A 16,285-nucleotide genomic window follows, 5' to 3' on the forward strand; every position below is an offset into this window, starting at 1 on the left:
GGCTTTGCAATGCCCCGTCCTTCGCGGTGCACCGGGAAGAGCCGGGCTTTGCAATGCCCCGTCCTTCGCGGTGCAGCGGGAGGAGCCGGTCCCCGCGGGCAGCCCCTCTCTCGGTGCACCGGGCTCTCGGGGGGGAGCCGGCCCTGCCCCGGGGCCTGCAGTGCCCCCGCCAGGCCGGACGGGGGCGCCGCGCCCCCTTCCCGTGATTGACAGCCGCTCCCTGCGTCTTTGTCCCCGCCAGCCAATCAGGGCCCGGAGCGTCCCGGCCGGTGGGTGGGGCTAGGCGCTGTCCCCTCGGAGGGCGGGCACGGCGCTTCTGATTGACTTCCCCGTCCGCCAATGGGAGACGAGCTCGGCGGGGAGCGCCACGGCTCTCCTCCAATGGGGAGGAGGGAGCTGTCAGCAGCCGCTCGGGACGGCTGGGCCGCGGGCGGGGCTTTGCTGCTTGTTGTCGTCCGGTGYCTGAGGAAAGGGTCGCTCGCCCGCTCGCTCGCCTGCCTGCCCGCCCGGGGAAATCCAGGTCTCGACCAGCCGCTCGCTCCGTCCCGATTAGTCGGGGACATGTCGAGGTGGGCGGAGGCCCGGTGGGCCGGTGTGAGACGGCGGACGGCGGCCGAGGCACACGCGCCCTCCTCGAGCTTTCCCCGGCGAAGCTTCCCTTTACAAACGCCCCGGGACTGAAGGAGCTGTCACCGTGAGGACCCCCGCCGGGACCGAGTGCAGGAGACACGAGCAGGTCGGTTTCCGCTGCTCCCCCGCTCCGGAGTACCCCGCGGACTACAGCTCCCAGGACGCCCCGCGGCAGCGCGCCGGGACCAGCCGCTGCCGCGCGGCGCAAGGCAGGCTGGGAGTTGTAGTGCTGGCGTGAGGGCGCAGGCCGCGGCCGGCTGCGGCGCGGAGGACGCCGGGAGGGGGTGCGTGCGGCATGCTGGGAAGCTGGAGGCCCCGGCGGGGCGGGGGCGGCCGCCGCCGCCGCCGCGCGTTTGCCTTGCCGCCGGGGGCGGAGGGCGCCGGGGGCCGCAGAGCCCGTCCGGGGGCTCGGGGGCGGAGGGCGCAGCCGGGAGCGGCAGGGGTGGGCGAGGGCGGGCGCTCCCTGGCAGAGCAGAACTTGGTAGAGTTCGCGTCTGCCGAGCTGCCCCTCAGGTTTCTCCCTCCCCGCGTTGTAGCGCTGCGGGCTGCTCCTCACCGGGGCTGGACTGGGCCTTGCTTCCGCCGGCTCCTGTGTGGGGCGGGTTTCCCTGGGTTCGCTCTTGCAGTCCTTGGTGGCCCTGGAGCGCGCCGTGGCTCCTGTGATACCCGAAACCCTTTAGATCGTGCCTCTGCGTTTTCCGTTAACCCTGGTTTAAAATTAGATCAGTCCAGCTCTTTGGATGTCCTCTCTCCTCCCTGTCCCGCTTCAGTAATGTTTACAGGGTGCCAAATCATTTCAGCAGCAAGGTGCTAGTATGCCCCCTGCTCTGTTTATAATACGAACTAATGCAACCTTCTGTGTTATGTGCTATCCAAAGAGCCATATGTACTGCAGGAATGAGATTACAGTGCTCTGAACTAAATCCACCTTAAATATGCTTATCTTGTGGCTGACTTAGCAAAACACTTCAGCTGAAGTGTCAGTTTTGCTTTGGGTTCCCTTACTGGGACATGATTCAGGCAAAGAAGGAGACGGAGGTATTGTTTCAGCACCAGTGTTAAGATTAAGCCTCACATGTCCTGTGTTGAACTGCCCAGACACTCCAGTCACAAACCTTTTAGTGGAGCGTCTGTGCCTTCGCCCACCCTGCCCGCTGCAGACTCTGCTGCTCTCTCCCTCTGCTCGGAACAAGAMGAGTCGTCTCTCTCGGAACGGGTGGGTGTTGTGTCCTTTCTGCACCATGTGAAAATGTGGCTGAATACCTAATTTTACCTTTCCTGTTGTGAACTGTGGTGTCACGTACTGACTGCCGATCTCTGGGGACGCCCTGCCCCGCATTCCCTCAGCGAGAGAGTAGCTGTGTGCCTCTGCCATTCCTCGGCGGTGCTGCTGTGGTGGCTCCAYGGCAGAGAGGAATGGATGCAGCTTTTATAATGCAGTGTTTCACTGTCGGTGCCRCATTCGTTTCTTATCAGTGGGAATTGCAGAGATGTTCACCTCAGTGGTTGAGGCCCTAGCAGCCACCTTGTTTCCAGCRGAGGACTTCTCTGTACTGCAGGACCGTCGCTAGCCAGTTATGCCAACATTGACTAGCTCTGTGTTGAACACTAACCRTAATTTCTTGAAGTCAGTTTCTTTAGAAAGTGCCAGACGAGCTGTTTCTTGTCAGGCTCCTGCTCATCCATAGAGGCAGATTTATCAAGTTTTGCCGTGAGAAAGAAGATTGTTCAAAAAGCATGGCTTCCAGTGCTCTTACACTGCTGGCTTCTGAGACTGCCCAGGGCATGGAGGGGTGCAGGTGGGGGGGCACCAGTACCACACAAACCTGGTTGTCAGCAGTAAAACCTACTATTTTGGTCGTAAGTGTTGTATTATTGTTTCAGCAGTGACGGTTCAAGTTCAGAGCTCAAAGCTTTGGTTTCCCTCTCTGCAAGTGATCATAATGTCCTGTTCTTGCAACTGCAGCTTGTTAGAGAAAGCTTCAGAGAGGAGAACTCCTGCCTCCTGCTTCAGAGCCTCTCTGTCACCACGGTATGTTTGTAGCAATTTGTCACCTGGGCTGTCCTGTCAAGCGCTAAAGCAGGTCCTTCAGGCTTGGCCTTTGGCTCTAGTAAATGGGGGAGAGGACGAAGTAGAACCTCTTGGCTACGTCCTTTACGGCCTGTTACTTCTTCCCTCTTCTCARTCTGTGTCCTGCCTCCTGCACTCCGCAGGGCTGAGCGGCTACCGCTTAYGGAGGAAATGCACGTTTCCTGTACAGCAGCTCATTTCTGCCTTGTTGAAAGCTGAGTTCTTTTGTATTTTTCTGAGCTTCTTGGCACTTCTTGAGATGAAAGAGTAACAGATAAGCAAAAGGTGCAGAGATCAGTATTTCTTGAAGTTTCAGCACATACATCTGATCTGATGATCCAAATGGCCTGRTATTGACTGATAAACACTGTATCTACACAGTTAGGTCTGAGGCATAATCCGTTAAACTTACTGTCTAGGTGTTGACTCGTCTGTCTGTGTATTGRTGCAAAATCTCTCCATAGTTTTCTGAGATGAACTAAATCAACATGCCTTGAAAATCCTTTCCATGRCATCACCACTTTAGATCCCTGCTGCAAAAGTCCTGTGCTGTACAACTCTTCCAAAATAGCAGTTCAGAGCTTTGTATAGATCTCTTCAGACTCGCATGCTTACCTGAAGGCAAAAAAGTCCATATCCCATGAAATTCCTCTTGTCTGTGAAGCAATCTGTTGTCTTTCAGCATTAGAAGCAGAGTTGGCTTTTGCTCGTTTAGGGCTTATGTTAGTGTTCTAATTTTGGTCATTGGCAAGTCTTCTGGTATGGTCAGAAGACAGCTGGCACCTCATCCTATGTTCTCTTTCCAAGCAGTTTGCAGCTTGACTGCCCCATCCCTCCGACGTGTGCTGGAGCAAGCTGCAGGAAACTGCTGCTAGCTTTGCATTTCGCAGTGTCCGTGTTCTTACTCTGGTGATGCCAACCTTGTATAACATTATGAGCAGAGCACAGCGTGCGGTTTTTGTGTAGCTCTTGTTGGCTCTGCTTTTAGGTATCTCTCTGTAGAACAGGGTGGGTGGGGGACAGGTTTTCATGTCCAGAGGCATCTGTAGGATCACAATTTCAGAGGAACGTCTATTGCATAAGCAACGTGATTAGTCTGAATTATTGTTTTGTTATGCATGCTCAAGTGTGCCTGATGCCTTTGAATCAAGTAGAAACCTGTTCCAGAGTGCTGGCATGCATGCCTCCATGTGAGGGACTTACGGGAGGGAAGAAGACATTCTTAGGGAGTGAGGATCCTATGGCCTGAGGTTCCATTTCCTGCTTATGGTCCTTGCCTTGTGTCTTGTGGGTTGGCATTTAATTCCTTGGTATGACTGCTTTCCCTCTTTCGTTTTCCCAAGGCTCTTCCTGAACTTGTTGCTCTCTCATTTCACCCACAGCTGTTTGAGAGGAAAAAAGAAGGGCCAATGTGGAGATTACTGAGCTTCCCTGGTGTGGAAGACTTTCCCATGCCAGAGGACTGATGGGCTAAACGTTTGTACTTTAATAAGCTGAAAGACACTAGAGACCTACACACACACCCAAAAAAAAAAAAAAAGTTTCAGGATAGTGAGAATTTGCTTTGTGGCCTGACTGGGGTTGTTCATCTGCGCGCAGGGAATTTCCCGTTTAGAGGGATGTTAATTGCTACGACAGCCAGTGTGTATGCTGTCTAGGGTTCTGCTAAGCCATGTATGCTTACAGGAGTGTCTGAGCAGAGGTTTGCTGTTTCTTCCCCAGGTACGGTACACGCGCTCTTCCTCAGCGGTTCAGCTGAGGCTATTCTGTTTAGTAGGCTGGGGTTGCGCTGAGTGCTGAAGCTGCCTCTCAGACATGGTGTTCCCTTTAGGTGTCACTTTGGCTTGTACACCGTCTGTGTTTTAGTCGCCTCGGGCAGCGTCAGGGTAAGAACATCCAGCACCCTGCAATCCTCTGCGTAGAGCCAGGCAGCGTGGCGGTGCCGGTGAGACATTGCAGGGGGTGGTGGGTGGTTCTGAGTGCATGCTTGGGTCTCCCACGCTGCTACTTGATTGCTCCTACTCCCTCCTGTCTAGAGCCCAGGACTCAGCCCGGGCTTGGTGGCTCTGTCTACATCCCTTGGGCTCTGAGTCAACATCCTCCATGGTATCATGGACACATAGTGTCCCCTTCACGCATGCAGATCTGAAACCGAAGGACCAGGAGTCTTTTTCTCCTCTCTGTCCTGGTGCCCAGAGTAAGGGTGTGGATATATCTTCTCTGGGAGGCCTGTAAGGGGACACTGTTTCCAGAGAGCCCTGGCATGTGCTTCCCTGCTTGTTTACAAATTCTCCTGTTACAGTCCCAGGGTTGTGCAAGAGGCYCTGAGCTGGGGAGGGAGCAAAGGCTCTGTGCTGGGCTCTCTGGAGAAAGTCCTTGGTCCTCCTTAAAATCCATCAGGCAGCTCCATCAGCCCCTAGAGCAAGCCTGAGAGAGGTGCTCCGTCCCCAGGGGTGACACTGCCCTGCGTGGAAATAGTGGCTGAGGCCTGCACGCCTCCGCGGGGCCGGGGGTCTGCCTGGCAGCTGTGCCGACTGGGAGCCAAGCCTCTCTCCACCCCCTCTCCTCCCGTTAACCAGTTCGACTGTTGATCCTGGATTTCATTGGAGGCCCTGAGAGGCCGCATGAAAGAGCAGCTCCCTGAGCCGAAGCTGGGACTGCCAGAATCCTGCTCCATCGGAGGAGACAGCTTGCASTGCTTGGCAGGAGTGTTTGCTCCCAGCCCACAGTGGAACAAGTGCCATGCACTCTTCCAGCCCACTGCTTCAAGGGAAAACAATCTGGCTAAAAAAGGCCAGTGACCTTCAGAACTAAGAAGGGGAACTTGGAAACTCCCTGTCAGAATGTACCACTTCAGCAGTTGCAAAGAAATGAGTAGTCACTGGTGTAAATGGAGTGGGCATGACCCCCTAGATGYGGTGGGTGCAGGGAACACTGCGGATCAGCTTGTTCTTAGTCATGTAGCGGAGCTGACAGGGCGTAGGTGCGGGGATAACAGCAGCGTGCGTGATCAGAGCCACCAGGGAGGTGCAGGTGCCCATCTGGATAGGAGTTGTCATAGCAACAYAAAGCCTGTAGCCCTCTTTTCCCTGCTTGGAAAAGGTGTTTGTTTCCTGACTTCTACACTGTCCTGCCTTTGTGCTGGTTTCTGATCCTTGCCAGGCTGGACAAACTGCAGCCTTGCTGTTCCTCATGGGGTTTAGTGCTTCCATCTCTCTTTCTCYCGGTATAAGAATCTAAGAATCTTTTCTTTTCTGCTTTTTTTTCTGATAGGACATACAAACTCTGCAGCAGCTGTTGCACAGTGAATTGCTCCAGAGCCAGAAGCAAAGACAATGAAGCTGTTGGAGAACTCAAGTTTTGAAGCAATAAACTCCCAGCTAACTGTGGAGACTGGAGATGCTCACATCATTGGCCGGTGAGTACTATCAGATACCTGTTTTCTGTGTGGGAAGCAAGCCTGCTTTCTCATGCCTCTCCYGTCTCTGAGAAAATACTTTAAAAGGAGTTGCAGTCTGACAGTCAGCTGTAAATCTCCTCTCTTTTCCCAGAGTAGATGGAAGATTGCTGTTAGCATGAATACGTAAAGCTAGATGGGCCCGGCTCTGGACCAGGAATTCCCGTGATTTTTTGCTCTTATTCCTAGTTGCCATTTCCTTCTGGGGATAGTGAAGGCAGGCTGAGAACCAATCCAACGCTCTTTGCAAGAATTTTCTAGGTCCAGGACAGCTACACAGAAAATTAGGCGAGATGGCAAGCTAGGTCACTTGTGTTTGGTGATGGGAGAAGTGTACCTGTGTCACATCAGGAGTCAGAGGAAGGGCTGCGCTTCCTCTGTTGTCCTTCCCAGACTCTGGTCTCGTGCAGTTAGTCCCGTGGTAGTCCCAGCACGATGGTGGCTGCACAGCTGTCGCTGGACAAGACGTGGGCCAGTCAGGCCAGGCCCCTTCTGTCTCTGTTGTGGGGCTAGGACTGGCGGCAGGTGCTGCATTCAGGTATGGGGTGTGACAGGACAAGGCACAGGAGACATCAACGGTCCCAGTCTTCTTTGTGGGCAAAGAGGAAACACACCGTGCGTATAAAGGCAAGAATGTATTGTTAGTGTAGCTGAGATCTTGGCAATCTAATTCAAGAATCATCATTAGTCCAGATCTAATTATTACAAAGAAAGAATAGTAATACAGTTGAATACTTTTATACAGAAGAGTATAATAGTAAGAACACAATTACAATTGTGACAGACACTCACACACACTTCTTAGTTTCTGTCCCTTTATCCTGAGCTTCATCCTTCCACTGCTCCTCTAGGTCTTAAAATCGGTAGCTTCAGAGAGCTGGAGAAAGTAGTGCAGTGAGTTGTCAGCAYCTGGGGTCTTTTGCCTGGAGGAATGTGATGTTCATGTTGGTGGTTTCTTCTTCCTCACTCTAAGATCTATCTGGGGTCACTTTTATATGCGTGTTAACATGTTTTTACACCCTTGCTCTTCCTTTTGTTGGTCAGCGGCTCCATGTTGCAGCTGAATTTGTGCTATATGGTGCCTTTTGCATATGTTAGGTACTATTTTTTCCATTCTCTCTGCTGTTTTGTCTGGCTCCACGTCTGCGTTTCCTTAACTGACCATTGATGAGCCGTGAGGTCTCCAGTGCCAAGTTTGTGCCCCATCTCTTATCATCCCATACCTCTACTTCTCTATGCTGCATCCTGTCTCCACTTCTCAAGGCCTCTGTTGTCATACCAAACCTGTATTTCTCTACACTGCATCATTACGTGAAGACTTGCAAATGTCTCATTCTACATAGAAAAACTGGGTTCTACTGCTATCTATCCAAAACTATGGTTACACCGTACAAAAGCAAAAGTGTAAGAGATCAGCCATAGATACCTGGTCAGTTAGAGAAATTGCTGTCACAGCTAAATCAAGTAAAAGAAAGTTTCAGGCAGGTCAAGAAAAGTTCAGTCAGAGCAAGCCTTACAAGCCTCAGACCTGAGGCCTTGCAAACTCAGTGCGAAGCTTAYGGCCTCTTACTAGCAGTGGCAACACTGTGTTACTGGGCTGTATGTTACAGAAGCCGTGGTGATGTGGTGTCTGAGGCTGCGGGTCATGCGCTAGCCTACAGACTTTCCTTCTGAGGATGGATATAGTTTGGCAAACTGGATAGTTTCTGTTTGCTTGGGAGCGATCCAGGCACTCTAATGAATTAATTACACTTCCAGGCCCACTTTTGTCTGCAGTTGCTATTCCTTTTTCATTGGTCATTTTAATGCTGTTTCCAAGAGATTGTTTGTTTCAGCATTAAGCRATGCTCTCCTCTTGAAGAAGAGGTTTGRGAACCCCTGGATTCTTGTCCCCCTTCTCACACTGGTGGATCMGTGGTTTTGGAAAGCCTCTTTCTGAAGGCTTTGGTCTTCCCAACTCTTGAACAAAGGAGACTCCTGCCAACTTTGTAGCAGCCTCCCAGGTGCTGTGGAAAGGACCGATGCTGGAATGATTTCTTCTTACCCAAGCAACTCCAGCTACTTGAAAACCTGAAGGAAACTTTCTGTTTGAAGCTTGTATTTAGTTGTGAGTGTGATGTCTGAGCAGATGTTCAGTTGCCTGACAGTCTGTGAGTCTGTCTTGCCCTCTAGCTTCTGTCAAGCTGACATCAACTGGGATCAGTAAAGCCAATTTCCTTGTGTTGGGGGAGTAAAATGTGTTTTTWGTACAATTTCCATTCCTGAGTTGGAGCTGGACAATGTTACATACAAGTTCTCTGGAAGAGCTTTTAAACTAGTTTTGACAGGGTCCTTCTGGCTGCTGTGCTCTTGGTCACATGTGAAATGATGCTCAGTAAAGGGAGCTAACAGCCTTGTCAACTGAGGGGGCAATGAGAACTTTCTCCTGAGCAGGCTGTGACAGAGTTGGTTCTGTGCCAGCTATGGACCCGTTTCTGATAYGGGAGGGTATGTGAGGAAGGTAGATTGCACCCTGGGAATTTGTAGGAATGGCTCTAATATGCTCCTGGAAGAGCAGTTCAACTTGACCAATCTCTTCTGTTCTTGCTTGAGATAAACACATGTATTTCCACACATATATACAAATAAAGGAATTTCTGGCACCACTGGTTGCCCTGGGCTCAGCCAATACCACATGGTGTGAAGAAGGTTGCTCCTGGGGCCTGGTGAATCCTTTGGCTGTGCTAGCCACTCTTCTGTGGCCCATCTTCAGACCTTAGTGCTCCCCTGCCTTGTCTGAGTTACCAACATCACAGCTTTGGGCCAAGACCTTCAAGGTGCTGCTAGCCTCATCCTGATGTTGCTGGGCCTGGTGCTTGGCCTCATCTCATGCATGGTGCTGTGTGTCTCCACAGGATTGAAAGTTACTCGTGCAAGATGGCTGGTGATGACAAACATATGTTCAAGCAGTTCTGCCAGGAGGGCCAGCCGCATGTCCTGGAGGCTCTGTCGCCTCCTCAGACCACAGGGATCAGCCCCAGCAGGTATGGTGGACTGGAGTACTGGGAAGTCCTGGGAGTATTTGCTKTGCTACACCAAAGACAACGGTGTGTTCGTGGGCAAGGGTTCAGGTTTCATTTGAGGGAATGGCCTGCACTCCCCACACTGGCAGCWGGCCTCATTTCTGTGTTTGGCCCTGGCCTGGCTGGTGTGCTTGGAGCCTCCCTGATGGAGCTGATACACAGTGTCCTGGGACTTGTGCTCTCCCAAGGCTGCCTTTCGRATGGGTGCTGTGCCAAGGCTGTGCAGTGTTGCAAAGTTACCACAGCTGGCCCAAAGCAGAGAGACTCAGTTGGCCGTTGGTGCACACATGTTGGTTGCCCCYGGTTAAAGCAATTTAGCTGGAACTATCTTGCAAAGACAGCCAAACCCATGTACTGGGATGCTTCTGCCCCCGCCTTGGGGTGRCACTGGCCTCTGACAAGGTCTTCAGCAAGGGCTTTGTCTGCTGCTTTTTGTGCAAGTCACCTAGCTTAATCAAGCAAGGCCCAGCGGGGTGCTGTGCTGGATGTGGTCAGTTCAGTCTGCCTGTGCTGCTCTCTGGTGTGGGTGTCCGCTGGTGCGGCTCACATGGATAACATTGCCATTCCGTGTCTTAGGCTCAGTAAGAGTCAGAGTGGTGATGAAGAGGGACCCCTGAGTGACAAGTGTAGTCGCAAGACCCTCTTCTATCTGATTGCAACGCTCAACGAGTCCTTCCGCCCAGACTATGACTTCAGTGCTGCCAAGAGCCATGAGTTCAGCCGGGAGCCGAGCCTCAACTGGGTATGTGATCATGCCAGAGCGGATTCTGCCAGCCACGGGGTGTGGTGCCTGTGGGCTCCTTGCTGGAAGGCTGCTGTGCTAGACGGCTGTGTCCTGGAAGAGAATGAAGCAGGGATCTGCCAGCTTTGAGTGGTGAAGGAGGTGTCTGCCTCTCCAGGGAAGCCCACTGTGGTCCTGGATAATCATTCCCAGGATATTGCTTGCTCCCTGCTTCCACCAGTGTCAGCCTTAGGATGGCACATTACTCATGCTTTGTTGGAAGAGGTTTGTGGGGCTCTCATACTGCATCTTTTCCAACAGCTACCTTGGAGTGTCCTCCTGTCCAGTGTTAGGACACCCGAGTTCTTTCKCTGAAAAGCTGGCAGCAGTAGTGAAGGCTTTGCCGGGCTTGCCATGTTCTTCTCTTCTTTAGAAACAACCTTTTATGAGCAGGAATTTTCATGTCAGCTGGCTGCTGTTTCCAGGGCAGTTAGAAGGAAAAGTGAGGGGGAAGCATTGGTCTTRCATGTCATTCTTGCAGAGGACAAATTAGGAAAAGGTTGAAAACTTGCATTAGAGAAGACTTTTTGGAATGTTTTGTTACYACTTTCCACACTTTGGAAACAGGCTTCTGGCAGAATGCTGTGATCTAGTCTTCCTGCCTGCCTTCAGATATGCCCACTTGGAAGAGGGACCTGTTGCTGCAGGGGAGTGGAGTGGAGCTGGAGTGGAGTGTGGGCAAGAGGCTTTTCAAGGGGAGGTGGGAGGGAGGACAGGCAGCAGTTCCTCTGCTCTGCTCACATGCCGTGCTTGGTCTCTTTAGGTGGTGAATGCTGTCAACTGCAGCCTCTTCTCTGCAGTTCGTGAAGATTTCAATGCCCTGAAACCACACCTGTGGGATGCTGTGGATGAAGAGATTTGTCTCTCAGAGTGTGACATCTACAGGTAATGGGACAAGCACTCACCCCCAGGGTCTGAATCCTCCCCCCCCTGCTTTCCTGCGTGCTATGGGCTGCAGAGAAACATTATTTCTCAAGGCCAGGTTGCATTTTGGTGTGCCTAGCTGTGTATGTGAGGACCATGCTGCTGGAGCTGGCAGGATGTCCCTTTGTGAGCGTTTGCTATCTTCTTGCTCTGTGATCACGGAAAAGGAACTGCCTTTCCCCCATCATCGTCTTCCCRCACAGAACTTCCACGCCCTACAAGTCTGCACTCTAGGCAGCCAAGTGCTCTGTGTTGTATCTCATCCTCCTTCCAGAAAGTGCCTGGGGTGGCAGGGTGATTCCTGCTGCCCACGCAGTGCTACTCTCTGCCTTGTCTGCCCTTCGCCCTGTGCACTACCTGGACATAATGGTGCCCACCTCTTTTCTGTGTTCTGCCCACCCACCCTGCCCTGAGGTGGCTCTGAACTTACCCATTTTCCCCCTTCGCATCCTCCAAGTGATGCACGCAGCTGGGGTGAGAACGGTGGTTGAGTCTGAGAGTAGAGTCTGGTGCAGCATTTCTCATGTCCTCCACTTGGTGTTGCAGCTACAATCCAGACCTGGATTCAGACCCCTTTGGAGAGGATGGCAGCCTCTGGTCCTTCAACTACTTCTTCTACAACAAGAGGCTGAAGAGGATTGTCTTTTTTACCTGTCGTTCCATCAGGTCAGGCCACATGACATCTGTGAAGTCACCCTAAAAGAATTGTGTTACCTGTTTGCAAGCCGCGTCCCTGCAGGGGAGGAACCTCTCCGGCCCCTGCCGGCCCCCGAGCTGGAACATAGTAGACACATGATTGGGAACTGCCCTCCCGTCTCTGCCCAGTTGCCCCAGCACTGTTGCTTGCACATCTGGTTGGCCAGGGAGAGCAGAGCAGGGGAACACAGCTCGGCCAGAGCCTGGTTCCCTCTGTCTTTCCAAGATGTACAGCACCGCTTTAGACTGAAGAACAAGCTGACCAGGAGCCGTGGTCTGGATCCAGGGCATGGGCAGCCCTTCGCCTGGCRCCAGGCCGCTGCTCTCCAACAGGCCCGGGCGCTGTGGGGCACACACGGGGGGCAGTGACCTGTCGGAGGGCACTGCCAGCAGCCAGCCTCTCCTGCCCATGGGCTCGATTCGGATGCAGAGATCCTGCTCAGAGCAGCAGGACTCCGACAGGGACTTAAGCCCACTGGACAGTTGAGTGGGGATTTTCCCTGTGGACACACCATCACAGTGGGGCACCAGCTGGGCGCTTACATTATGCTGCCCTTTTTTCTCCAGTGGGTACACATACACACGCTCAGAAGCTGGAAATGAGCTGGATATGGAGCTTGGTGAAGAGGACGTAGAGGAGAACAGGGATGCCTGTGACAACGAAAGCGGCAGCATAGAGGAGGACAGGTGTGTGAGCTCCGCGCGCCGGCTGGGCCAGGCATGTCGACCGTGGGCTCGTCCAGGGCACCTGCTCCGCCTGGGGAGGTGGGAGCGGTGCTCCCAGCTCGCGCGGGTGCTGGGGGTAGAGGGCCCCAGCCTGCCGGACCAGAGGTTTCTGCTCCTGCGCTCTGAGAGCGTGACTTGGAGCTCGGCGGGGCTGAGCAGCTCTTGCACAGAAGCAGTCCTGCTGCTCCCCGGGCATCCGGGCACCCAGCTCTGCACCCCACTCAGGCAGTCAGGTCCTGTTTCGCCCCCTCTTTCTGGCTCGGAGCAGCTGCAGAGCAGTAACGCTTGTGTGCTTCATTACAGGTTGCAAGTTATTTGCATGTGAGTTTCCAGAGCTGCTGCAAGATGCCTCATGACCCTGCTGAATCACCTTGCTGCCTGTGTCCCGAGGATGAGGCAGCCCTGAGCTCCCTGAACTGCCCCTGCCTAGCAGCTGTAGCATTGCTCTACTCGTACATACACTGGAGTACCCCAGGCATCTTGGAGCACAACGTACTGAAAGCAGCTGCGGCTTCCTGGCTGAAGACACGTCCTCTAGCTCTAGGTGCTGCCAGCAAACGTCCCCTCCTCCGGGACGCTCTCCATGYGCTGCCGTCCGCGGCTGCTGTGACTCTGGCTGGACAGCTGTGTAGGAGCTCCGAGAAGCTTTGCTGCACTTTATYGCTGATCTTATTGGCTGCACTGACCTGCAAACTCCTCGTGGCTCTGAAGCAGGGCTGGATTTTCCTCAAGCACTTTTCTTTACTGGTTGTGACATAGCAAACTCCGTCCATCCATAGCACCAGCAGCAGCAAGGGGTGCAGGGAGAGCCCTTGCTATGCCTCTGCCTGGACCTCCTCCTCAAGAAGTGTTGTTGAACTCCCCGTGAACTGTCTGTAGCAAGTTCCCTGGAGAAGTGTCCATTCGTTTCAAATAGGTTTGCTTTGCTCCTGCCTGCCTGTGGTGATTTTCTCTGGTGTGTTTTTTTTTTAACTTTATTTTTTTAATTTTTTTTCTTTTTGTATCTTCCCTGGGGGTATCAGCTTCCTGCACTGGTCCTGAGCAATTCCTGTGGTCAAACAGGTCCCAAGATGCAACCCCTGTGGGTAAAAGCTGGATTGTTTGTTTCATTCTCGAGCTTTCATGTTTTTTAAACCACAGACAACTTTTGACAAAGCCAGAGAGGGGCTGGAGCACAGCGACGGTGCAGGTCGGCGTGCCGGGCAGCGGCTGCAGTGCTGGGATCCTGCTCAACCCAGGCCTAGGGCTGCAGAGTTTATTTTTGTATTCTGGGTGAGCTGGGACTCGTGGCGGGAGCTGCATGCTGCCGGCTCGGACTCACACTCTGGTTTAATCGCATCTTCCCCCTCATTTCCTCCCTCCTCCTCACCCAGCCTCTGCAAGAGGCGAGTCCCCCTGTCCGCCCAGGCTCCCGGTGTTTCGCAGGGCCAAGTTTTCCCTCCTCCTCCCTTACGGCAGGTGCCAGGTYGGGGCAGTGAGAGCCCAGCCGGCTCCAGAGCGGCTGGGACGCGTATGAACCAGAGAGCGGAGGTAGCRGCGTGGGGGGGCAGGTGCTGCCAGGCTCCCTGCGGGGCTGCCCGGACCCTGGCGCCAGGGGAGAGCCCTGCCCGGGGCACGGCCGGCTCCTGGCTGCCAGTGCGGCCCCTTCCCCCCGGCGTGAGGCCCTCTCCCTTCCCGGGGGCTGCGGGGCCGGGGCCGCGCTGGGAGCTGAGCTGTGCCTGCCCGCTGAGGCTGGCCGGGAAGGCAGAGCTCGCGGAGGCGAGCGGCACCGGGGCGGGGAGCCTCCGGCTGCGCCGGCAGGGTCGCGGGGTGCAGGCGCCGGTTCACCTTCCCTGCTCCTTCCTCTCCTAGTAACTTTTCAGAAGTTTGTTTCTAAGTTGGAGTTTGTTTCCTTGTCCTTAAGGATGAGTTTGAGCCTCAGCTCCCCGGGGCGGGGTTCACCGTCGGCTCCTGGCCGTGTCCTACCTGGCTCTCCCACCGTAGCTCGGGACGGAGAAGGGGCAGGAGCCCAGGGGCTGGCAGGGGGAGGGACCCGCTCTGAGGGCGGCAGTGCAGCGGGACCCCTGCGTCTGCCGGCTCCCGCTGCCGTGGGCTCAGCCCGCGCAGGCCCGGAGCCCGCGGCGCTGCCGAGCGCGGCGTGGGGCTGGGGAGGGCCGGGCGCCCTGGGAGCGGGGCCCGGCCCGCAGGCTGCAGGGTAGCACGGGGGGGACGAGGTCTCTCCCACCTTCCTCTTCCCTGGCCCAGGCTCCCAGGCCCCGGCACGGCCGCTGCCGGGGGTGGGAGCAGGTTTTGGCSCTGTCCCGTCCCTTCCGTCCTTCATCCCTCTACTTGTGTGCTGCTGTGGCTGGCTTCATGGTTTAACTCCCCGTCMTGGAAATTTGACTTTACTGCATAGCAATGTATCATTACACCAATAAAGTTTTTCTGTGAGGAGCTGCCCCTTCCTTTAGGGGTTCCTAGTTGCCGGGAGCTGGGCTGGCTGCAGGGGCCTGGGAGARCGGGCAGCGGCCGGGGCCGGGCCGTGGGCGCGCGGTACCTGCTGGGGAAAGGGCTGCAAGGCGGCCGCGCGCCTTGGGTGAAGCCCGGCAGGAGGCACCGCCCGGCGGGGCCAGTCCTGGTGTGATTTTTACTGGGAGGGTGACGGGGCACCGGAGCGGTTTGTGGAGTCTCCGTGCTTGGAGATGGTCGAGAGGTGCTCGGACGCGATGCGGGGCGAYGTGCGTAGGCTGAGCCGGGGGCTGGACCAGGCGATCCGCAGAGATCCTTCCGGCCTCGAGCGTCCGGTGGTGCTGCGGCCACCCGAGGGCTGGGGGAGCTGAGCAGGCCCTCGGGGGCACCGAGCCCGGGGGCCCCTGTGCTGCCCCGCCGGCCCCCCCCGGGCCGCGCCACGGCCCTAAACAGAACCGTCCCCCGGCAACCTGCGCCGCGGCGGCTCCGCGGCCGGCTGGTACCGAGGGACAGCAGGGGTGAGGGGCTGGCGCGGGGCGCGCGGCGCAGGCCGGGGCCCCCGTCCCGGGAGCCCAGAGGTGATGCYGGGTCGCGGGTCCCCTCGCGATGGCCCGGAGCCAGCCGTGCCCGCCGCGGGGAGGCGGCTGCTGCCGGGGGATGCTGGGGCGCCGTCCCGGGCAGGGGGGCGCGTGGGGCTCCCGCCACCTTCCAACCCGGAGCTGATCCCGCATCCAGCGCCCGTGGGGGGTGGCTGCCGGGCCCGCACCTGGGTGGCGATGAAGAGGAGCAGCAGGAGGCTGTGAAGGAGGAAGAGGAGGCAGCCGGGGAGGAAGCCGAGCAGCAGGAGCCCGCGCAGATGGAGGAGGCGGCAGCGCCGCGGAGGAAAGCCCCCCAGCTCTGGGCCTTGCTGCGGGACAACCTGGCCGAGGCGGTGGATCGGGTACGCGGCGGGACGGCGCGCACGGCCCCGGGGCCGCTCTGCCCCGGTGCGCTGGGGCCGGGGCCGGGGCGAGGCAGCGACGGGGCCGCCCCGTGCTGCAGAGGCACAAGGAGGAGCTGAAGGCGGCGCGCCTGACGCACGGGCTGCGGCGCCTGGGCCGCATCGCCCTCGAGCACCCCGTGCGGCACGTCRCCTACAACGGCACCGAGCGCCTGCTGCTGGTGCTGGACGCCCGCGGCCGGCTGCACGTGCACGGGGACGACGGGCGGCTCCTGGCGACCCGCAACGCCCCGGGGCCCGTGGCGGGGCTGCTGCACGCGCCCGCGCTCGACCGCTACGTGGCCTGGGGGCCGGGCGGCCTGCAGGTGCTGGGGCCGCGCTTCCAGGTGCTCTCCAGGACGCCGGAGCCCCAGGGCATCCGCTGCTGCCTCCTGGTGCCGGCGCTGGAGCAGGTGGTGACGGCGGGGGACGGCGCCTTCGCCGTCTGGGCCTTCAGCCCCGGCGGCCGGCGGCTGCGGCGCGTGGCGGCCGCGCGCCAGGGCCTGTCGCC

At 56.4% G+C, this 16,285-nt stretch overlaps 1 protein-coding gene across 6 annotated transcripts; it reads left to right on the forward strand.

The window, feature by feature from the left end:
- Nucleotides 1-423: 423 nt before the first annotated feature.
- Nucleotides 424-14,777, forward strand: MAF1 (MAF1 negative regulator of RNA polymerase III). Of its 6 annotated transcripts, XM_085320582.1 has the most exons (10): nt 424-736; nt 1,729-1,846; nt 2,597-2,662; nt 5,975-6,119; nt 9,053-9,181; nt 9,797-9,962; nt 10,765-10,886; nt 11,472-11,591; nt 12,189-12,308; nt 12,651-14,777. In XM_085320582.1, exons 4-10 carry the CDS (start codon nt 6,037-6,039, stop codon nt 12,670-12,672), a joined length of 762 nt encoding a protein of 253 aa, XP_085176708.1. In that variant the 5' UTR covers nt 424-736; nt 1,729-1,846; nt 2,597-2,662; nt 5,975-6,036; the 3' UTR covers nt 12,673-14,777. The 6 variants fall into 6 exon arrangements, with proteins under 6 accessions (XP_085176708.1, XP_085176707.1, XP_085176709.1 ...); XM_085320581.1 differs by lacking the exon at nt 2,597-2,662; XM_085320583.1 differs by lacking the exon at nt 1,729-1,846.
- Nucleotides 14,778-16,285: the final 1,508 nt, after the last annotated feature.

The sequence above is a fragment of the Rhea americana genome, unplaced genomic scaffold (genome assembly GCF_003343005.1).
Source record: "Rhea americana isolate MKP2758 unplaced genomic scaffold, rheAme1 scaffold_641, whole genome shotgun sequence".
Taxonomy (NCBI): domain Eukaryota; kingdom Metazoa; phylum Chordata; class Aves; order Rheiformes; family Rheidae; genus Rhea; species Rhea americana.